The following is a 25,684-nucleotide window of genomic DNA, read 5'->3' as shown; positions in this document are numbered from 1 at the left end:
TAACCTGTAGTTTTCTTGTGATGACTTTATTTGGTTTGCTGTCAGGTAATACTGCCTTCATAGCATGAATTTGAGTGTTCCAACCTCTTCAGATATTTGGAAAAATTTAAAAAGTATTGGTATTGATTCTTCTTTAAATGGTTGGTAGAATTCACCAGTGAAGCCATCTGGTTCTGGACTTTGGTTTGTTGTGAAGTTTTTTTTTTAATTACTGATGCAATCTCCTTATTAGTAGTCATCTGTCTGCTCAGATATTCTATTTCTTCGTGATTCAGTCTTGGTAGGTTTTATGTTTCTAGAAATTTAGGTATGTTTCTAGAAATTGTACACTGAAAAATTTCAGAATTAGGAAATACTCTTTAGTGACTGCCTGCAGCACTTTGGGTCACTATGGGTCTCAACCCACACCTATGGTGTCTCCATCAATATTTTCTCTTGATTTCCCAAACCAATCTAATCACTTTTGTAGTGTTTTTATCCATCCGCACACTCATTTGTTTACTTAATCATTCCAAACCTCAGATACTGTGTGATTCCTGGCCTGCTAGATAGAAGAAAGATAATAACTTATAGAAGAAAGATAATAACTTAGCAAATCCAGACTGACAAATGGGAAAACATAATGTTTATCTCAATTCCACTTGATAGTTCTGGCTTGAAAGTAACTGCACTTCAAATATAAACGTCCTCAGTAAAAGCCCATTACTTGTAAATAAATATTATTTGTTAAATAAACAACAAGTAGTTTGTAGTTTTCTTGGATTTCTCTGTCTTGGATTTATCATTAAATGTCGACTCCTTTCAGTGGTCTACCAAATTCTAAGTTCAAAGTGCAGGTTCAAATGTAATTGGTAGTGGACTCCAATACAATACAAATATATTTAAGGAAGACAACAGAGAATAAAATGCACTGGTTGCCTTTTAAAAGATAAAATAAGTGGCTAGGGAATTCAGAAGCAAGATTAACACTCAAGAACCTATTAAATGGCAATGGATGTAGAAAGAAGATGAATAATTAAAGATATATTCAGGCGAAAGAATCCACATTATTTATTAATTAAATATTGAGATTGAGGGGAACAGAGAAAATCATATATAATATTAATTGGTTTCTTCAAAGCGAAGTTAATAACTATAAGAATGTTTCAGAGAGAAACCATCTACAAAATGGGGAGTGATAGGGATATTCCATGATTTCCATATTAGTGAACATTTGTAAGCAGTTGACCATCATTCTGTTGACCCCTTCCTCTCACTGACAGGTATAAAAAGTACTCATTGATTTTAATATGAGTCCATACAAAGCCTGATCTCTGAGGCGCTTCCACAGGATGTATTAAATTATACAGATTGACTAGGTTAATATGTACAGCTACCTCTAATGGCAAAGCATAAAGACATCGGTGGTAGCCAAATATGTTACAGACCAATGTTTTGGGATCTTTACCAAATTAATCACAGTTGGTGTCATGCTATACTTGCTGCCATGATACAAATGCTATATTATACACACTACAGTCTCCTTGTGGGTTCATTCTCCAATTTTGCACAATGGTTGTTTTGTACCCTCCTCTGCTCCAGTTAAAATCCCAGCCCTCTGCTTTCAGTTACTGCCTTTGACTCATAAATCACTGATCAAATGGAAACAACCACTTATTAACTGGTTTATTGTCAACTAATGTGCTATCCTACTGAACATGTCCCCTCTACTACTGCCCTGGACTCAATGGCTCTTTCTCTTAGGAACAGCTTTCCAGCAGTTATAGCTCTCTTATTTTGCTTCAAAAATGCACGTTTGGGTCATTTCCTACAGTATATAACTGCACGATTAAATTCCCCATCTTAATAAATGATTAAATAATGATTAAAAAAAGTCCCTTTTACTTTCATCTCCCTCTACTTAGTACCCTGCATCTCTATTTTCTCCACGTAGCATAACATCTTTTAAACCTGGCTAAATCAATTGTCACCTCCTCTTCTCCTTCCATTCATACAATAGGATAATCTCCAATATGCTGCAGTTAGATTCAACCAAATTGCTCTTATCGAAATCACTGGGGACCCTAGGCTTGCTAAACCAAAAGTCACTGCTCAGTTTTAACTCGATGCCACCTCACGCAGCATTCCACACAGTTGGAAGATCTTGTGCAATCTCTCTTCTGTGCCCCTCTCTGCTTCCTACATCACTGGTCTACCCCATTCATGCTAATTTGCTTTAACAGTCTGGTCACCGTGCATGCTTGTCCTTTCTCTACCCTCATTCTCCACTGAGGGAATTTCATCCATTGCCATGTCCACATGCTTATTACGTGCCAATAACTCCCACATTCATAATGCAACCCTCATCCCCTGCGAGGGGAGTATGTTTCCAGAACATGGCATGACAGGCCTCTTTGTATCATTCCCTTCAAATATCACCTCCTAAAATGTTCCCACTTCCCCGAGTCAATTAATCATTATCATACTTTACCATCCTTGATACTTTCGTGACTTACGGTATCAAATATTACCTTATTTATTAATATAGTTATTTATAGTTTTTGTGTTATAACTAAAACATAAATTCCATTCTAGTAATTACCTCATATATAACCTTTACGACTGAATCTCTAGTTTCAAAGAAAAGTTCCTAGAATATGTTAGATCCATAATATACGCTTGCTGAAGAAACAGGATGAGGAAGAGGAGAGAAGGGGAAGAAGAAATGGTTCATTGCCTAGCCACATAGAACAATATTAAAGTGTCATTTAAGTCTAATAATAATTGGTTTTAATATATATTACACAGCTAAATTGTTTATGCTGTAAAAACCTATGTTCTGAACATATGTAGAAAGAGGTCTTTAAACCGCTATCTAGAATGTTAAAAACAAAGAATCGGGAAAATACAAAATGGAATATGCATTTTTAGATTCACATGCTAATGAATCACAAGTTTTGGTAAAATAGTTTTTAAGCAGAAGGCAAAATTTTAAATGATAGTTATCAAATCACATTTAGCACACATAAGTAAATTTTATTAATTAAATTTTGCTATATATTGTGTTATCAAAATTTTCTGACTCAGTGAGTGCGTGGACAAATTTTGCATAGACGTACTGTAATTTTTTCTCTCCTGGGAAGACACTTCTGATTCCCAAGGCTGTCAATTCTTATCTTATGGAAAGTATTCTCTTCTACATGTATTATATTTAAAATACTTATAAAAGTAGCACTGGGTTTGAAAAAAAAAAAAACTTTAAAATGTATATGGCTAAATAGAGATATTTAACCAATTTATTTTGTTTTATCTTCATGTTCCATGATTTTGATGCATAGAGTAGTTTTGTCTTATAAACTGGTTTTTCTATTTTTACATAGGTATCTTATGTGTTTTTTAGAATAGAAAAGTATACTTTGCCTTCAAAAATAAATTCTTATATTGAAGAAACTAGTAAGTGAACAAGCTAAAAAATTTTATAGATCACTCAAATTAACATGTTTATCCTTTTCTCTATTGCTTTGAAGACAGATTATATTTTAATGAGACAAATAATATGTTAATATATACTATCATTGACAAAATCATAATAATAGTTTAATTTTTCAAATAATTTACTTAACATGTTTGTAGAAGGAAGTACAAATATAGAACTTTAAATAATTCACTTGTTATGCTCAAAATCTGAAATCTGTTCTCATTGTTCATATATGTTTAATGTAAGTTAATATGCAATACCTTCTGGTGACATCTCTGGTACAACGGCCTCATAAGGTTCATCCAGGAATTTTGGTTCATTGTCATTGACATCCGAAACCCTGATGACAAACTCGGACTCAGGTTCCACAGCCTTTCCAGTAGCGGTGTCTATTACCTGGGCTCTTAGAGTATAGAGGGACTGTTCCTCTCTATCGAGCTTCTGTACGGCATATATGTCACCTGTTCTTTCATCAATGACAAAAACACTTCCGGCTCCAGCTCCCAAAAGCTTGTACTGGAAAGAGTTGTTTCCTTTGTCTATATCAGATCTCAGCTGAAGATGCAAAGAGGGATGATTTAGTTTCCAAACATGTCAAAATGGACAAGTCAATTTCGATGACTTTATTTTCATGTCTGTTCCTTATTCCCCAAGTTAATAATTTCATATAATTCCTATGTTATATTAAATACAGTATAATAATAACTTTAAGATTAAAATCTATACCAGGTATATTCTATTCAATTCTCAAATATACCTTTTCTTCTTGTGCTCTCATTTTTATTTTTTAAAAGCAAAGTAAATCTGTTCATCATTCATAGTGTTGATGTAATTTTGAATTTTATATATATAAAAACAAGGGTTATTATGATAAAAATAACATTGGTTATATGTTTTTTTCCATGTTTAAGTTATTGTTACATAAAGAGAGGGAGCATGCCATAAGTTCCACAGTATCCTTGATTTATCACTTACAATTACATCCTTCTTCAAAGTAAGGGCTTCTCCAAAAATTTACAAAGTTAACCAAAAAATACAATCTTAAATTCATAACTTTTCTGATAGTTCAAGGTAAAATGTGTTATTCTGGACTAGTTAATAAATTGCTTTTTGTGAATGGGGAGAATATCTCAATTAGCTAATTTTAATAATGTGTTGAATATCACTTCTATGCAATAAAAGAAATAAACTGAGACTAATAATAAAAACGATGATAAGAGCTATAGCTCTTTTAATTTGCTAATCCTTCATTACTCTTAAAATAAAGAGTCTCTATGAACTAATGATAAGAAATTAAGGAAAACAAATATCCTCTTAAATAAACATATCAAATGAAAACAAAGTATGGCTCGTGGTTTTCAAATAGCATTTCGATGTTTTAAAATTTGTCTCAGTAACAGAATGAAGATAAGTCAAATTTAGTAATGAATATGTGTATTTCAAGTGCATTCACAGTGTAATTTTTAGAAATCAGTGAGCTTGATCTTTTTAAGGACCCAGATTTAAGTTAAAAAAAGCAAAAAACGTATTTTTTGAATATCTGCTTCTTAATGACTCAAAATATATAAGTTATACACATTTCAATTTCATGGATTCTAGTATTATAAAATTTCCTCTATTTCTATTCAAAACTATTCTCTTAATTAAGCAGTTATTATTAATTTGGCAAATCAATATGACTTTAAATTTTTACTTAATTCTGATCAACAAACTCAACCTCTTTTAACAAATAAGTCAAGAAGAAATTTATCTTGGACACATCTGTTAAAACTCTTTAATTTTACCGGCTATTTAAATATAAGCACCTAAACATTCATCATTACTCTCTTTTAAAACAGTTATCTCTATGTTATTTGAGCCTAATGAGGTTGTTTAGAGGGAAAATATCTGGTCAAGTATTTTCGGAAATATTTTTACAGAATGAAAAAATAGGCAAAGCTATGTGAATGGAAGAAACAGGAGATTTGTGTAGTGAGCAGTAAAACAAAACTAGAAAATGTGAGTTAGCCAGGATGATAGTCCCTGTACTGATTGCACTGATGTGCTTCCCTGCAGAGCCTTATTCACTAGAATTCACCAGCCCACGTTAGACTTTCACCCAATCCAGTGATGGAAGAGCATACGGTACTCTGTGAAGTCCACTGTCCATGTGGCTAGAGAGACTCAGTTACGTAGCAGATACTTAACTATGGACTTCGTTTATGGCATTCTGCTCGTGATTCACCTGCCGTCATCTTAGGATATGAAAAGGGATGAAAACTATTACAGCAGGCACCCACACACACATGCACATACACACATGTACACACACACGCATGCGCACGCACACACACACACTTTTGAAATGTTTGCCTGAGATCCTCCTCTAAGCCTTCAGTTGAATGTACTCATATCCATTTGGATGATAGGATAGACGCATGCCTATGGCATCAGGACATCAGGCTAACACTGCAGCCCTCCCGAAAGGGCTAGAAAAAGAAGTAATGAATTTTGAGTGCTTCACCCTTTGGGCCCAATTAAATATTAGTGTCAGTTAATTAACAGTGAAACTTAGTTCAGTTCATTCGTCTAGAGAAAGCTTTAAAGAAAAGGACATGCTATTATAATTACCTCCGTTTAAAGAAAATCAAATAATAATAAAAACCAAAAACGTAAATAGGAAATAGTCTTTCTCATTAAGGAAATTTTCTTAAAATATATTCTTATAAAAAAGTGAAAATAATTATTCTTTATACTTCAACTTCACTAATCAAATGAAGTATGTAGGTTCTTGAAGCTGCTTAACTGTAAAATGATTTGGTATTAATCTGCTTCATTAAAAATTAATGAGGGGTAAATCAACACCTATTTAGCATAATAGAAAATGAGGCTAACTACCGTTAGTTACGTTATTGCTTTGATCCATTACCAAAAATAACACTGTCAAATTTCCAGATGTCTGTAATGAGGGCAGCATTTTCATATGGGGGACTAAAGTGAAATTTGAAAACAAGAGCTGTTCCTCCTCCTCAAGTTTTTGTGGCTATTTCAGGTGCCTGTGAATCTGAAACAATTAATTTTGCTGGTATCTGAAGCTTTCTAATGGTTTTCCTGAGGAAATGTAGAATTCGTCAAATACCACAACTTCCTCAACTCGTTCATTTAGATGTACACAACATTATTTCCTGCAACATTCTCAGAAAATCAGTACCTGGCCAATGTGATGACTACTTTTATTCATTTCCTCTGGTACAAAAAACTGGTTCCACACCCAGCCACGCTTCACTCTCAAATGAGACCCCGCTGGGTGCTTAACTTCCTCTGTTTTAGGGTTTTCCGTCGCTGTGAAGCAAGGCCATAGGAGAGGAATCCCCAGCATGAAAGGTAGCAATAAGGAACCATTCATTCTTCTCTTTTGATTCCGGCTGATACTCTTCAGAGGAACGGGTGTGCTGCAAACAGAAACCGTAGGTTCCTTTATAATCTATTCAAACTCTTAAGTGTCTTTCATATTCCTAAAGAACGAGAAACAAAACAAAATTTGACATTTTAAAAATAACATTTTCTCACGTAGCTGCTAAAGAAATGATGCAACTTTTGCATCTATACAAATGAAACAAAAATATACATTTATCTTTCAGTTAAGCTAGTTAATTGTATTTTGTAGCTTTGCAATAATTTGAATGAAATACTGACAAATTTCTGCCCAGGCGCTGTCCATTTTAATCTGTAGTCAAATCTGTCTGAAGGTTGAAAGCTACTTTGACGATATCCCTGACTGATAGCTGACACTGAAATACTTTTTTTTTAATCTACTTACTTCTCCCATTTTATCTCAGTAAAACAACAACAACAACAATAACAACAAAACTATCCCATTAAAGCAACATTCAGGCCAGGAGGGGAAAATGTGATATTTCATTTCGTTTTTAATAGAAATATATTTTATCATACAATTTTCTAAACTATTGTTTTATGTAGTATTAAATAAACAAAATGACAATTCATCTCTCTCTTAAATGACTGGCAATTCTCACCCTTATATTTCATTGAACAGCTTTGTATTTTTCCACATCTACCTAGCACCCTCTATATAACCAAACTGGATTTGTTTGTTCAAGAATCACTAAGAAAAACAATTTTGTCAGATCTACAACGGAGTTTAACTCCATAAACAAAAGGAAAGCCATAATGTCCCTATTTCTGTTAGGAGTTTTCTCTATGATCTTGTTTCGAATCCTCACATATTTTGAATGTCCCCTGAGAGATGTTTTAGGCCTTCGACCCCCAATAGCAAGAGTGTTAAAGCACACGCTGTCAGAAATGGGGTTGTACGATCCCTCACACTTCTTTCCAGCAGATGCATCCTTTGTTGCAAGTATACTTAATGACGGGCATGGAGAAATTCAGCTGAGGTGAAAATTAAAGACAAATGTCATACATATGTTGAATATCTGAAATTCAAATATGTCTGTTTAGAAATTGTTAAATATGCATTTTTGATACCTAGTGAATAACAAAATCATTTGGAACAAGTGCAGTTTCCTTGATAAAAAATATATTGCATAAATTTGGGAAACTATCACTAACAGTGACAAGTACATTTATAATGTTAGGCAAATAACATTCTTGCTAAATTTCTATTATGATATTTACACACATCTAGAAATAGAGAAAATAGTATAAGAAACATCTATATTCCATTACTCAACTTCAAAACTATCACAGCTTGGACAATCTTGTTTCATCCATGTATATACCCAATTTCTGATATTAAAACAATTTTCACATGTCATATCACTTTAACCATTCAATAACAGACATACACACACACACACCTACTTGGGCACAAATATTACATATCTGTGTGTATGTATCTTTCTAAAAATAAAAATAGAATATTAAAAATCAAGAATAAATCTCCAGTGTAATCAAATATCTAACTAATGTTCAATTTAAAAATATTCAAACATCTTTGATTCAGGATTCTACTATATCTAAATGATGCAGGTTGTTAACACATTCCTTAAGTCTCATTTGGTCCATAGGTTTCATCACTCTAAACTTAATTTTTCCTTTTGTTCATGTATTGGACAAACAAGGTTATTTATCCTATAGAGTTTCCTGCATTATGTGTTGCTAACTGTATCCCATGGTGTAATTTAATATGTTTCTTTATTTCCTATTAATTAGTAGAGTCTTGCTTAGATGCAATTTTAAATACTTTTTGAAAATTCTCACAGTTGATGTTCTCTACTTCCTATTGTATGATATCTGGATGCATAAAATACCTAGTTTTTCACATTTTGTTTTTAGTGTTGAAGTTGTTTTTGTTTCTAAGACTCATTAGTAGATTCATATATTGTCAGTGGATCATGTATTATGCATTTCCTAGTCACCCTTTCTTTTAAAAGTTTACCAGTTACTGATGATCATTGACTAAATTGACTATTCCAGTGACCACATGGTAAAACGCAACAAAGAAAGAGAAACTCAAAAATAATAGAATAAAACTCCCACAATTGAAAATATAATACCCGAAATTAAAAACAAAACAACAGTATGGTTTTGTCAAAAGATCGAATGCCACAGAAGAAAATATATTGGCTTTAAGGATTGTTTAAAATAAATTACTCCAATTAAAGTACAGAGATAAAATACTGCAGCAAAAATAATTTTAAAAATAAAGAGAATTTCAGTAAATGTGGGACAATCTCAAGTGGTAAAATAAATGTATAATTGGAGTCCCAAAAATTAAAGAAGAGAGAGATTGGGTTAAAAAGTTATACTAAGGGCCAGTAGTTTTTCAGATTTGCAGAAGAAAATCACACCCGAAAAGACTCTCAAAAAAACACAAACATAAACAAAAATCTAAGCACGTTATTGTGAAATTACTAAAAACAAATATAAACAAAATATTAAGATCTCATCAGAGGAAAGGAAATAATAAGACTATCCAATAAATGTTCATTAGAAATAATGTAAGACTGAAGGCAATAGGATGACATAAAGTTCTGAAAGAAAAACTTTTAACCTACAAGTGTATATCCTTCAAAGCAAAGTAGGAAAACTAACAGTGTAACTGTACTATAAAGATATTAAGGAGAAATCTTCGTAATAAATGTTATGTGAATCTACATAAGTTATAAAACAAGATGAAAAGATTAAATATATAAGTAAATTTGAAAGGCTATTTTTGTGTTTTATTAATATATTTTTTAAATTCACCATTTATGCACTAATAACAATGTTATCAGATATAGAACATATGTAGAAGTAAAATTCAAGATGATAATGATACAAATAATGAGATGTGAAAATAAAAATATCTGGTAGTCAACTTCTTAAAAAGTGATATAACAGTAAATCAAGTAGACTGCTGTGACAAGTGACTGATGCACATCGAAATGAACTATCGATGCACACAATAACAAAATAATTATGCTGAAAGAAGCCTGACAAAAAAGAATTCATATTATATGTTTCCATTTATATATAATTCCAGAAAATTTACACTTATTGCAGTTACAGAAGCCAATGAGTGGTTGAGAGAGAATGGAAATGAGGAAGGAAGAGAAAGAAAGGATTACCAGGGTCACGAAGGAACTTTTAGAGACAATGGTTATGTTCATTCTTTTTAATCGTATATGTAATTATTTTTATTTATTATTTTTATTTTTATGATGGCTATGTTCATTATCTTGATTGAGATGATGGCCTCACAGAAGTATAAACATGTTTACTATATAAACTAACATCTATTTTTTTTTATTCCTTTATACATGAAGAAATTTTCAAATTTGTTCACTGAGAGGCAAATGTAAACCAGTTTAATTGGAAAAACTACATAAAAAAAGTAAGTTCAAATTAGGGTACTATATGATATCAATTATAGAAGTATTTCCAAATTATAAGATGATGCCCTATGAGACTATTGTCATAAATAGATTTTATAGAATAAGTCTAGGGAAAGAAAAGTGACATACAAAATTTTATCATGATAATTACTGTGATGGGAAAGAAAATGGTTTAAATATGGAAGTTTGGAAATATCTGTCACATTTTTCTCCCTTTAAAATAATCTAAAGTGTATCTGTCAAATAATACTCATTAAATCTGGATGGTTTTTCTACCATATGCTATATTTTTCAAGTTGACTGATTGAAAATATTTCACAATCAAGTTTAAAATTAGAAGTTCAAATACCATTTTATAATTCTAAATGAAGTTTTTTATATAAAAATACAAGAATAAAATGGTAACAGTAAGTATGTCTGAATGATGAAATACTGTGGCTTTGTTTATATTATTCTACATTCTAAATTTTCTATAATGGTCTTATATTTCAGGGTGAGAGAAGAGATTTCAAATAATGGTCCACTTGTGATTGAAGAGTGTTGGCAGCTGTCAGCAGTGTCTGACTAAGGACTACTCAGGTCTGAGTCCAGGCTAATAAGGAAAAATGCTATCAATTAGTATTCTAAAATTAGTATTCTAGAGAAACAAGCAGTGATATCTTTGTCCTACATTTACAATTCTGGTTATATTTTCTAATCATGAGAGTAAAAACCTGTATATTATTTAAATATGGGGGAAAAAAGCATGCTAATACTATTTCATGTTAGTGTGTTTAGATTTAATCTCATCGCCAGTATGTAGGCATAGTTGTAAATATGTATTAAATAAAATGGAAAGTACAGTATATTTCAAAATATATCATGTATAATATAAAATGACACTGATATTAACACATTACATAATTACATTAATATCTGAGTAACAGTATTTTCATAAGCATCAACATATTATGTCCAAGCAGAATCATATCACTTTAGTTTTAAAAAGAGTATTTCATCTAATGTATTAAATTCACAAATGAAAGAATTTATAATAAGAAATTTTAAGTGAAATGCCCAAATAATTAATTACTGTAAAGACAGGACTGGAAACCTAATCCTAAGAGCATACAATATACATGGTGCTTTACTGAACAGAAGAAAGAAAATGTATAAGTATGTAACAACACACATGACATCTGGCACTGATAGTTCCTTTTATTTCAATTGAATAAAGACCTGTAAATTGTATTTTAATGTTTAGATCAGTCTTGAAACTATACATAATAAAGTGTTTTCCTTTATCTCCTTTTAGGACACCTTCCACCACCACCCCAGCTCTATTCTAAAGATTCATGAGGTGGAAAAAAAAAAAAAAAAAGTCAGAATGATGGATTTGGTGGTTGTGTGGGGAAAGATAAAAGTTGAAGCTAGGGAAATGCGGATGGGATAAATATAGACACAGAATCCTATTTGTGATCTCTTAAAAATCAAAGGAAACTTGGCAGCCTCATAGAGTAACATTATCCATAAAGACTTTTAAATGGCTTTCTCAGAACCGCTAATAGGTAATGTGGAAAGAAATGTGAGTGGATATAGCTTGCATAACGTATATAAGTGAGAAGAAAACATTATTTCTGGACCAAAGTTGTAAATAACCCTGGGCCAAGATCGAGAATATATCTGTTCCATTTACGAGCTCTTATTAACATATGGTGCATTTTTACTGTCAGGAATAAAAGCTGTGTGCTACAGATAAAACAGTCTAAAGGTGGAGTTACTGTTTGGAGCCCTCTCTGGCATGACAGCCTTCTCCATTCACTATTTGCATGCTGTCCTAGGGTCTGGAGCAACAAGTGCCCTTCCAGTCCTGGCTGGCTAGTGTGAACGCTATTTGTGAGCAGTGAGGAAGGCAGTGCTAAGCATTAACAAGATTGAGCCTGAGCGTGAAAAATATGCTAGAATGAGAAGAGACGGATTGCAGTTGATGAAAGACACATTGGCAAGATCTCGTTTTTAAAAATCCGGTATCTCTTTCCCTTTTCTACAAGCCACCAAAACATGATTTCGCCTGATTATTTCAAGACTAAATCTTCATATACCTCTGGACCGAAGATTTGCCTAAAAGTTCTTTTGGACTATATTCCTAATTATATGTTGCCAGTCTGTCTAGAACTTAACGATGTCTTTGCCGTTTTGTAAGTTGTCCATAGGCTATTCTTACACTTATTTTTCTGTGTCACTACAGTCAAACTTGAAAAATACATATTTTTTGAAATCCCTTTTGCTGAATGTTCTTTTAAAAATATGTAACATGGACAAACGAAGCAATGCTTTATTTCTAATTATGTTAATATCTAAATTATCCTAATATCTAAATTATCTTAATATCACATTATTGAAGGAGTTAAACCCATGTATATTTGTCTATATTTTCATTTTCATCATATAATTTAAAAACACTGAACATTCCCTGAATACTCTAAATCAGTTTATTTGGAAAAAATACATAAAACTGGTCTCACAGTTGATAAGGAAACAAGAAAATTTCAAAATTCTTATTTATATGTTATTCGCCCATTAAATGTGGTGCTGTAAAATCATTTAATGATGTAAAAATATGACTATAGCACTTTGTTAGGTGAAAAAAAGAAATTAAATACATATAAAATAATTCCATGTATTTAAGAAAACAATATAGACAAGTACAGAGAAGGTGTGGAAAATTATGCCTTCATATGCAGATAGAAATCATCTTAGAGTTGAAGACTTATCAATGGATTAAAATTTCCCTCAACGCATATCTGTTTTAATATTTTACATGTATATAATTTTATAATAAATTATAAAACTGACTTACATAAAGGTCTTAGCACCACAGTGAAGATCAAGAAATCACTCTTTACTGACTCGGGTTATTCTCCCAAATATGTTGAGATGAAACGTTGGTGGACTGAAGAGCGCCCCCTATGGAGAAGAGTGACCGAATAAGTGGAACAGTCCACCACCCACTAGCTGTGTGACTTTGCACATGTGGCGTAACCTCTGGGTGGCTCAGTCTTCTCATGTGAAAAATGAGGACAATGATAGTTCTTGTCTCATAGGGTTGTTATTATCTTGATCACACGAGCAGAAGCATCCAGAATACTGTCTGACACATACTAAGTGTTACATGTTTTAAACTTAACTACATAAAAATAGCTACCTCTTAGTGAGTGGTACAGATCTAATAATTTCTTTATTTCTAAACTATGAAATAGTCAGCTACTGTTATTTCTGTAAATAATGCACCACATATAAAACTTTATAAATGACTACTGCAAAAATAGTGTAGGATACATTGTCCCTAACGTATATGTTCTACATATATTTTTAAATGATTCAAATGCCATTTTTTTCCCTCAAGCATGGCTAAGTGACTATGAAAAATAAACATTGTCATGCTTGAAGCAATATGTGATATTGCACGGGCATGTATAGGCTGAAAATGATCCCAGTGTAACTCAGAACAATTATTCTTTCAAAGAAAACTAATTATGACTTAAGGAATGAAAATATTAAATTCTATGCACTTATACCATTTGTAACTGATCTAATTAGTAATTGTCTTTTCTATGACCTCTTCTTGGTTATGTGAAGATAATTATTCCATCTGTGAAAAGCTATAAAAATATAACGTATTCTGGAAGGCTTGTGGAAAGTTGAACTAAGCTGAACTAGGCTAACTTCTCAAAAAAAAGCAAATGGCAATTAACATGATGTCTTCACTTCTAGAAAAAAAATGAGTAGGTTTGACCAAAATAACATTTCAAAAGAGTTACACTTCGCAATGGTCAGAAAGCTGCAAAGCTTAAAAAGGAAAAAAAGAAAAAAAAAACAACAACAAAAAACGAAAAAGAAAAAACTCTTAAAATAATGGTTTCTAAAATGCTATTTAAAAATAAAGTAAAACTCTCATCTTCATTAATTAAAAAAAAACATGTCTAACTTCATATATTAGGGTCTGAATCAAGCAAATTCTATAAAACCTCAGTGTGAAACAAATAGTAAAATGTGGCTCTTTGGGCTGTAAGTAGTAATAACTATGACAGGGAAAGAAGATAGAGATTCTTTTCCTTCTTTTTTTTTGAGGGCTATTTATAAAAGGAAAAATATATGAAGGCCTTCAAATGTCTATTAATCCTCCTTTATTCTCTATATGTAACATGGACAAACAAAGCAATGCTTTATTTCTAATTATGTTAATATCTAAATTATCCTAATATCTAAATTATCTTAATATCAGTTACATTATTGAAGGAGTTAAACCCATGTATATTTGTTTATATTTTTATTTCATTGTATAATTTAAAAACACTGAACATTTCCTGAATACCCTAAATCGATTTATAATTCCATTTAGAGCAGTAGCATAGATGGTTGGTGGCATGTTATAGACTATACTTTCAGGTCTCTTTTTTTATGTTATAGATACTTCCTCAATATTTATTTTAAAGAAGGTATTCTATCTTGTGTGAATCTGTTTACAATTATTTCTACTCAAACACAGAAGCAAGGCTATCGATAAGTAGAAAAATGTTAGGTGTTTAAACTCTTTCGACCGAAATATCTTAGGGAATCTGTATTACCTATTGTCTTATGTCCTACTTCTTTATCTACCTTTATATTTAATTTATATTTATTTTTATTTTACCATTCGTTGCAATATCATGCTATTTTTCAATGAAACTATTTAAATCTTCTATGCTGTGCTTAAAAGCATCTGTGATTCCAGGACATTGAAATGGTGGTTTCTCCCATCGACCACTCTGAATCCAGGACAGTTCATTGCCCACTTGAAGGTGAGGATGCATCACGACACTCAGACTAATCGTCGTCCTCAGGAAGGGTAACATGAGTAAGAAAATCAATGAATAACATGGATTCGGAATTTACAAAATTTTACGACCAAATGGATTTCAAGAGAGATTGCCTGCATAGGGCGTGTCAAAGGTAGCTTTGGAAACAGTAAGGCTAAGAACCTGCAAAAATTGTAGGTTAAGATTCTAAGTGGGCGGTTTTGTCATTCCAGACTCAGAGAGAACTGTGATTGTTATCACAACATCTTCTGTTTCACCCTAATGCTAAGAAAAGTTTAGCTTTCATTCTGTAGGATTTCATAAACAATACCTAAACTCTGGATGATTAGTAAGCAGAAATGGATGTGACTGGGATATGAAATAAGAGAGAAAAAAAAATCTAAAATCTTTTGGTCATCGTGGTAGACACACTATTGTTTACCAATATTCTTCTTACAATTGGGCAGATTTATGTGACTAGTTTTGCGAATGAAATATAAGTAAAAATGTCTATCATTTCAGAACTGAAAGACCTAAGAATAGTTCTTTTGTCTTATCTCCCCCTTCTTTGGCAGCCAGATGCTATAGTTGTGAGATGGTGAAGTGTCAATCAAGCTTGGGTCACTGAGCAACTGCGTGGAGCTGAGCACTGCACCCCCACTGCCTCTCATGTGGTACTTATGGTCTGAGGTTGCTGCAAATTTGGTAGTTACTTGGTTACAAAGCCTAGCACCCTCCTAAAATCACCAGTTGTCTTCCTGGCGCCATAACAGGTACTTCATGTATTCTCATGTTAATCTTCCTTGTAATTCAATGAAATATTAATTATTAACCTCCATTTAAAAAGAGAAGAAAAAAGATCAAAGTGAGCTTATATAAACTAATGAGAGAAAAGGAGTCACAAAGGCCAGCTATAGATAATAGCTGGAATAAAGACTTGTCAGAGTAATAGGATAGATAAAAATGCCTGACCTGAAAGAATACAAGAAGCTGAATAGGGTCAGAGTTGGGAAGAAATATGATGTGCCCAGGAACAAGAACATTTGCATATTAATTTCAAAAACATGATTTCAGACAGCAGCCCAAGTTAAGATATTAAGAGTAGTTAAATAGGCTACAAATCTCCATAGCCTGCATAATTCAGTTAATTTCTTCACACACACAAACACACACAAAATGACATTGCTTCATATCTTTAAAACAGTTTACATTAAATTTCATATAAATGATTTTGTTAAATATACATTCTATAATATGACACAGAATTTTAACAGAAAATTTGTGTTGTCTTAAAATCATCAAATGAGTATATGTATATATGTATATATGTATATATATATAAAATTTGTCCATAGACAACTACATAAACACACATATGCATATACATGTATGTGTGTATGCAAACGTATTTGCTTATTTATTATTAACCAATACATTTGGAATCAAATCCTGATATGCCTATAGAATTGGCATATTCTATAGACATTAGATGGAAAAGAGAAAGTAAATAAACAAACAGAAACCAGTACCTTACAGAGCCCCTAAGACAAAAGTCTTATTTAGGAGGGGACTTATGTCCAACTGAATGGTGATGTCATGGCCCCTTTATTTTTCATCTAACCCTAAAGGAAATGAGTTATATTTTGCTTTACAATGGAGCAATTTCAAGCTCCATCAAGAAATATTTGCTTAATGACAAACAACAATCTATATTCTTTCCTGTTTATTGTTTTTAGTGTTCTAATTATATTCCATGTTTTTCTCTGAATTTGGTAGTACTCTTTATTGAAAGAGTCACAGACTCTTTACTAGAGGGTTTTAAGAAGAAAATAGACAACAAACTCTTAGAAACGATTTAGCTATAATCCGACTTAAAGGCAGAAAAATGGTGGCATTCTTCTTTCCTATGATTTATGTATAACTCGTTCATTTCCATAGGAATGACATTTCTAAATTTTGCACTTAGGGAAAATTACCTAGGTTATTTTAAGTCATAACTGATGTGCCAAAATTATTTCCACTTTAATATACTATCGTGCGAATTTCCAAAGTTCATTTATCATGTAAAGTCTTAGAATGAAGGAACGGAAAAACTGTGGATGTACTGATCCTGTATGTGGATAAGTCACTGCCCTATAATAACGATTCGAACTTTTATATTATAGAGGTAGTAACACTATAATATAAAAAGTATGTAAGTTTCAGTTGAGCAGCATTATAGTTTGACGTCTGTATATATAACATCATGCTCACCACCAAAAGCCTAGTTTCCATCCATCGCCATACGATTGACCCCCTTTATCCTTTCCACCCTACCTCCCCTTCCCTTCCCCTATACCAGTCTGTTGTCTGCCTCTGAGTTTGTTTTGGCTGAACTTGGTTTGTCAAAGCAGAGTCTCTGAAACTTGTATGTTTTGCTTTAATATTAAGATATTCTTTGCTGATTCCGAATATCTTTTATTGAGTAATTAATACAACAAATTTCTGACAGAACATTTCTGATCTACTAAATCTAAAACAGTTTGGAAAGCGAGACAAGAATTCTCTTACTGGATCGCAAGAATCTTCAAGAGCGCACGCGCCACTTCAAAAAGCAATTGATTTGTTGTATCGTGTGAAAAGGCAGGTTTTAAAACATTGTAACTGGGGTTTCTCAATTGAGTGGTGATGCGAGTAGGTAACAAACTCTCTAACTTTTTTAAAAAAGTGTCAAACCTCTTTCTGGTCACTTCGGTAACTACAGCTCATTTCTCAAATCCATGAACTGTCAGCGACAATCTAAAGAAAGGTATGTGAAAAACAGTATGTCCTTTTAAATCGTGTAAAACGCATGATGCTCGATAACATGTTAAATAATACTCTATAACGCGTGAACTATAACAATATTTAAGTGGTTCATGATAAAAGCATACAGGGAAAAAATTCAGTATCAATTTATTAATAGTTATAGATTCTCATTTATTAAGTTATAAGTAGATATATTATGACGAATATCTAAAAAATATATGAACAATTCTTAAAAATGCACTAGAAAGCATTTGTGCACATCATTTTAAAGCATTTTTAATTTATGATGAGTTAATTGAATTAATTAAAAAAAAAACTATTCTGGAGATAAGTACTTTGAAATCATTCCAAAGGGAAAAACAAACAAAATAAAAATAGGTAGACAATAAGACTTCTACAAATTGTGTATATGTGTGTGTGTGAGAGAGAGGGAGACAGAATATGAGATTATTCATAAAATAGAAATATTTCATTAAGTCAGAAGTAAAGGACTTACTAAAATTGAGACTGTAAGATGCAGATATAACTTAAATGATGATCTGTTATAAAGACTTGGTAAAGTAGAAAACACATATAAAGAATAAGAGATCAGATAATTTCTAGATTTCATAAGCTGGTTATTTTTAAAATTGAATAATTCTAGACTTAATTCCGTAATGTTTGTTTCTTTTGGGAAATACTTTTATTTGCAAATTTAGGTAAGTAGAAATATTGATGTTACCTTGAAATTTAAATATTTTATTTAAATCTTTTCTCAATTTATTTTTAATTATGGTTGACATACATTATTATATTAGTAAGTTTCTATAATATTACTGACTATATTCCCTATGCTGTGCATTACATCCCTGTGACTTATTTTATAACTGGAAATTTGTACTTCTTAATCCCTTTTAGCTTTTCAAATAAAAAATTTTTAACCATGTATATCTGCATACTTGTCATGCATAAACATCTAAAGTATTTAGAATTTTTAATAATATATGAACGTATATTATTTTATTACATTATTTGACATTGCAAATACATCAAAAGTATATATTCTTAAATTTATAAATATTTTATTAATGTCTACAGATACATTAATTCAGAAACTACATTCATAGAGCTAAAGTATAAATTTATATAATCTAAAGAAAACATTTGCCATTCAATTTAGATATTTTTGTTATTAATATCTTCATGTGTGCATTTTATTATTTTTTACATGCTACAGATTTACTAAATTCCTTTGGCAAAGTTATGTTGAAGTATTTCATTAAAATTAGTAAACCCATTTAAATTATTTGTAACAAATTTAAATTGGAATAATATTAAATGTGTTTCACATTTTGTATTTTCTTACTTTACCCTTTTATGCCTTTCATATTGGCTAAGTTAGCCTTTTTATTACATGTAATGGATATAATATATTCCAAATTAATGTGTGGACATGTTTGAATATGTACGTTTGTATTCATAACAAGCTCAACAGTTTCATTAGTCTTATTATAAAGTTCTTAATTATTTAAGCTTTTTTGTTTTAAGTTTGATAGCCAAAAGAAAATAAAATAATTACATGTCAACTTTGATAACAGATTATCCTTCAAAGAAACATTTAGTTTTATTCAGATATGTGGAGAGCTCCATACTGTATATCATCGACTAAAAAATAGATGATTTACTATACTAACATATTTACATTCTATATAAATATTTTCCTCATATCTTTAAGGCTAATGACTTTATTGTCCATTGTATCTGATAGCACAGAAGTAAATGCATACTAAATTTAAAAAAACATAATTCTGGAGAAAAAGATGCGGTAGTGATACATTCCTTTGAAGAAACAACATTTTGAATGTTCTAGGTATGAGCAACTTTTATTTTCCTCCAACTGAATTGTAGAGATAGCACACTGTTCTCACAAATACTTGTTTTACAGAAAGCTCAATATACATGTTATAAAACTTTTAGGATTTTTTTGTCCCAATAAAGCACAAACTAGTACAGAGCTTTTCAAGTACTTTTTGGCACTCTATTCATTAAAAGATAATTTATATAATTCCACATATGCCTGATTATCACAATCTTACCTTTGTATCTTCAAATTCTAGGAGTTCTGTGGAAGTTGAAATTCAAAAATCGTATTAAACACATGAGGAATAGTAGGGGAGATTGTTCTTATTTTCTCCACCAGCTTCTTATCAAACCTCCATGAGCCACATTGCTCTGAGTTACAGACGTTTGTGCTTTAGCACCAGGACGCTCAGTGTGTCACTGCTTACTGAATGCTATTTTGGGTTCTCTGAGTAAAGCCATGAACACTGAGCCTTTTGTGCAGAATATCATAAGGGCACGCTCATGTCCGCTCACAGAAAATGCAGAAAGCTCTAGCAAGTAGCATGCACAGATTATCTTGTTTTTCATTTTGTTTTGTTTCTTTCCCTCCCCACTCCGCCCCCCTTTTCCTAACAACAAGCAAAAAGAAATTAAAGTGCTTATTGGCTGGAGGTGATGGGGGAATTCAACTTTTGTATGAGAATTCTGCAGGTGGGAAGGATGTGGCCTCTGCTTGGGGATCAGCTGAAGGAACAAATGATCAATTTAAAGCAGATAACAAAAGTTACTAAAAAGAGAAGAGCTTTTTCCACTGTGTGTCTATGCCTTCTGGCTGCTTTTTAATTCAGTCTTTCTGCTCAGGAGTCAAGTAAAATACAGAAAGAGAAGACGATTTCTCAGTTTTGATCCTTTTCTTTCCCTGGGTTTACTTACTACCTAAATATACTTACTTTATTAAATTTATAATTACATTTCGTTATAGTTATTGTTATTTATTGTGAAATACATAATATTAAGTTCTATGTTTTTTCCCTCAAACTGTTTTTAGTTAAAAATAAATTTTAAACCAAATCAGAGAGATGTTGAAAATAACGCCTTGTCTTTTTCAGACATATTTTATTTGTTATATTTTGTATATCCATTATTTTCAATCATAAGAAATCCTGGCATAAATAGTTGTGCAAGCAAACATGTTGGTCCCTTGGAGGCATATAGTGCATGTTTGAGTGAAAATGTGCTCATGAACGAGAGAGTATTGTGGCAGGTTCAGAGTGGCTTGTTTTACAGGAAAAAAAAGAGAAAGCTTCGGTCATTCACTGTACAGTACATATGGAATGAGTGTACTATGACATAAATTTTTCACACCTAATCTAAATAATCCTTACAACATTTCTTCCAGATAGTTCGTTGGCCCCCACTTAACATTTGAGTAAACAAGAGACAAACAGAAGAGCAGTTTTTGAATAGTCAGAGGTTTTTTTTTTTACGCCAAAACCTATGTTGTGCTCACTTACAACACACTCCCTCTTTTCTGAAGAGAACTTAAAATTTTTAAAAGAAACACTTCTTTTAAAAATGTGATCAACAATTTGAGTAGTCTTACAATACCCACCACTTGTAAACTAATAAAACCAGTGTATAAGCACTTGACGTCCTTCCTTCCCTCTTGATTCCCCTCCATGTCATTCCCAAGAAATTTGTGAGCATTCTCCATTTTCCAGGCGACTGTCTTTGCGTCGGAGGCACGTTCATGGACACTACAGATAAAAGCCCCTATCTAGATGGCACGTGTGTTCTAGCGAACAGAGGCAGTGAATAAGCGAGATAAGTTAGTGAAATATATAGCACGCCAGATCAACGAAAGTGCTGAGGAGAAATATAAAGGTCACTTAGTATCGTCATGGGGTAGGGAACACAAAATTTTACACAGAAGGGGCAGGAGAGGTTCGACTGAAGAGGAGGCAGTGAGTGAGAGCATGAATGAGATGAGGGTGTGTGCGCTGAAGTGATCTCGCCAAAGAACAGCTCGATCACATAAAACTGTCGGTCTAAATGTTCAAGCAGCATCAAGGAGTCCACTAAGGTGGAAGTGGAGAAAGTTGGAGATGAGGCGTGTGTGCCTGTGTGTGCTCGTGTGTGCGCGTGCTCACGGGGACAGATTTTAGAAGGCACTGCTGGCAATTTCAGGTTATTTGGCTTTTATAGAGACTGAGATGGAGATCTATTGAGAGTTTTAAACAAAAGTAGATGCGAACTAACTTATATTATAAAGAACCAATCTAGTTTGTGTCTTGAGATTAGAATGTCAGCGACCATGATGGAAAAACGGGTAAAACATAAGATCTATTGCAAAAATCGGCATCCATCTTCTTGATTTCAGAAAACTTATAAAGCGGGTATTGATTGGTCAGGCAATTAAGGTTGTAAAGAAACCCACGAGCTTTCCATTACACATGTGCTCAAGCAGAGTTTCATGGAAATAAAGGAAGAAAAGCATGGCAGGGTTATGACAGATTTAGTGATGTCTCTGGTGGGAGTTCATAGTTTTCACTTTAAGTCTCCAGAAGTGATGTCGCTAACCTCTGCCTGTCTGTTCCTTTTCCACTTAATACTAAATTGTGTCATTATCTTCTTCTTTCTGTGTATGGCTTCTCTTTCTCTCAGAGGTTTTGCTTATGTATGATGATCTTAGTTATGGCTGATTGTTACACCTATAAATTCTTAGTCACAGAATTTCAACTTCTAATAAATGCTTATTCTCTTCTTATTTTCCTGTAAAAACTTCTAAGGGGACAAAGTAGTCTATGTACATCAGCAATGATTCTACATTCAGTACCTTTTGGATTCCGTCTCTTGTCCAATTTCCTACAGCAGAGGGAGTAGAGGGTGCTGTATGCAGTAAATGATAACTCCCCAAGGGACCCCTTCCAGCAGCGGTGGGATGAAGGATGCTGAAACCTTTTTAAGTGATATGAAATTGTCAGACATCATGATATATGTTGGTTGCTGTTATTTTCATCCTCATGTAAGGCACAGGGGGAACTAAAACTCAGAGAATGTTGTGCAGTTAGGATGTTTTGCAGCCAGATTTTAAGTTTCTGTCAATCCGATGCCAAAAGTGATACAGTTTCCAGTCTATCATGCTGTCTTATTTTTAGGAGTGCAAGTGAATGTATAACATTCATTTATTCATAGACTGTTTATTGAGAGTCGCTATGTGTGATGCACTGTGTTGTAAGTAGATAGAAACAAACAAATAAAAAAAAAATCCCACTCTGGCCCTTCCCTACAAGAATCAAGCCATCTATAAGTTAAAAGGCTCTGCATTTTTCATACTCTGGTGAATGCTATAATATATTTATCACAGGGTACTACGAGAACACAGGAGGATGGGGCATAATCTACCGATGATTTGCAGATGGGAGTGGGGACTCAGTGAGAGGAAAGTTTCCCCAGAGAGAAGGTGCTCGTACTGTTTGACGGACAGCACATCTGCTTACATCTAGAAAGGTGACCTTATGTGCGATGCCATGGCAGAGAAGGGCATCTTAATGGAATGTCTAAAAATTGGCATACTTGGATTTTCATGTAGATGTGGAGAAATGTTAGGAATTAAGCATGAAAATATATGCAGAATGAGAACACGGAGGTGCTTGATTTAGTTCTGATTACGTTGATGTCTTTGGGGAAAGGATAATTTGACTAGAACTGAATTTTAGAAAAGTGATTTGGCAGCAGTAAGAAAATGACGTTCAAGAGCAGAGGACGGATATCCAGCTATGTCTATCGTGGTAATTCTCAGACAAAATGGATAAAACACAAGACATGGGCTAAGACAGTGTAAAGAAGATGAAAATGATATTTATTATTTAGATGTTTATTACTTAGGTCCTTTGAGATTTGCTAACTGTAGGCAAATAAGAGGAGAGGAAGAATATTTTACCGCAGGTTTTTAGATCGGCTAATTGAGAGAAGAGTGACCAAAGGAACTGGAGCGTAGGGAGACAGTTGGGAGTCATGTGTTTCGGGTATGGAGAGAGAAGACGATAAAATAGAAGAGACAGGGAGAAAAGGGAATGATGTTTTAGGTAATGATGTCATAGACTTTTTAATAAATATGGGAATATTTGAAAATACAACACCACTGAATCTTCTAATCTGGGCAAATGGTACAGTCTCCACTTATTTGTACTTCTTTATAATTGATACTAGCCATGTTGTGTAATTTGGTCTTGACTACACTTTGTTAAATTTATCTATAATGGTTACAAAGTTCTGACATCGTATCTTGGAACCTTGCTAAATTCATGTATTTGGTATAGTAGCTTTTATTTTCGTAGATTTCTTAGGATTTCTTGTGCAAATAATTGATTTGTGAGTAAAGAGAGTTTTACTTTTTCCTTTCAAATCTTTGAAGATGTTATTTCCTTTTCATACCTTATTGCACTGGGTTGGACATTCAGTATCATGTGGAATACAAATTTCGATAGTAGACGTTCTTGTCATGTTACTAAGGGGAAAACGCTCAGTTTCATGAGAAAGTTGAAAATGTTCCCTTCAATTCCTAGCGCGCTGGGAATTTTTACCGTGAATGGATGGTGTAGTTTGTCAGATGCTTTTCCTGTACTCATTGAAATTATCAAATGTTTACCCTCCTTTATTTTTTTAATATAATGAGTTACATTGATTGATTGTCCAATGTAAAATCAATTTGCAGGCCTATGGAAAACCATATTTGTTCATTATAAATTAAGACTTTTTTTTTATACTGGGAGATTTAATTTGGTAATATTTTGTTAAGGAATATTGTCTATGTTAATACCACCTGTTTTTTCTTCTCTTGTCAACTTTTTTTCATGCTTTGCTGTCAAAGTAATGCTGATCTCATATGAGGAGCTGGCAATTGATTATTCCTTCTCTATTTTTGTGAAAGAGTTGGTGCCATTTATTCCTAAGTTTTTGATAAAAATCACCAGTCACTTGATGACTGTATAGGTGTAAAGTTTTTATTTTTTTTGGGGGGGGCGATAAATTTTGAATTAAGAATTAACTTCTGTGAGTAGACATGAGACGATTCATATTTTCTTTCTTTTTGATTGAATAATTTGTATACTTTTAGGAATCCATCAAGTTAATTTACATTATCAAATTTATTGGCATACAGTTTTTCATAATATATTCTTATTATCCACTTACTACCTATAGAATCTCTAATGATATCTTTTTTGTTCCCTAATATTAATATGAATTAAGTTTTTTTCTCTCTTTTCTCCTAAAAATCAGCTGACCACAGCAAGATACATTTCCTGTCAGACCCCACTGGTCATTACCCCCTGGCTGGCTTACTTCCCCTGAAGAATACTTGGTAATCATTGCTTATTCCTTCTTACTCTTTTTAGTTCCTTTTAAAAGTCCACCCCCCTCCCCCGTTTGATTTTGACACACGGGCATATTCCTGAAATCGGAGCCTTATCCCTACTACAAAAGTCTTATTTCTGAATAAAGTCTCTCCCAGTATAAGTTTTGATTTAATTTAATATCATAAACCTTAGTTCTATCCTATCCAGCATAAGAATATGAGCATATCATCTGGCTCAAGCTTTGTCCAATAGGCAGATGCCATTGGTTCTCTTTCTAACTTCTGTTTTGAGCATTTCCTTAGATTTTAATATAAATTCCCTCATCCAGCTCAGTCAATGCTTTGTATATTCTCTTCTTCCAAAGAGAACAAAAACCTTTTTCTCTCTCTCTCCTTCTCTCTCTCTTTAAGAATAAATCCATCCGTTTTTTGTATTAATCCTCCCTGAAACATTTGTATCTTTACTGTGGACTACAAATATAGAAAACTGGGAGTGGAGAGGATACATTGATTTAAGAGAGTATCTCTAGGTCTTTCAAATAAGGATAGAATATTTGGATACAGGAAAAGATAACATGCTGCTTGCTGTAAGTCACTGCAAATATTG

At 32.7% G+C, this 25,684-nt stretch overlaps 1 protein-coding gene across 3 annotated transcripts in view; it reads right to left on the bottom strand.

Annotated features, from left to right (window-relative positions):
- The window catches only part of CDH19 (cadherin 19), a 159,212-nt gene that overhangs the window by 34,536 nt on the left and 98,992 nt on the right, over positions 1–25,684 (bottom strand). For 2 of the 3 annotated variants that reach the window (XM_039839943.1, XM_039839959.1), the window contains 2 exons: positions 6,648–6,951; positions 3,718–4,012 (listed from right to left, as the gene is read on the bottom strand). In XM_039839943.1, coding sequence (XP_039695877.1) covers positions 3,718–4,012; positions 6,648–6,842 — 490 coding nt within the window. In that variant the 5' untranslated portion in view covers positions 6,843–6,951. The remainder of the gene's footprint in view (positions 1–3,717; positions 4,013–6,647; positions 6,952–25,684) is intronic. The other variant, XM_039839950.1, reaches the window with a different exon arrangement.

The sequence above is a fragment of the Pteropus medius genome, unplaced genomic scaffold (assembly GCF_902729225.1).
Source record: "Pteropus medius unplaced genomic scaffold, Ma_sr-lr_union100, whole genome shotgun sequence".
NCBI lineage: Eukaryota > Metazoa > Chordata > Mammalia > Chiroptera > Pteropodidae > Pteropus > Pteropus medius.
Note: the sequence above shows the minus strand (reverse complement) of the source record. Positions and strands in the feature narration are given on the sequence as shown.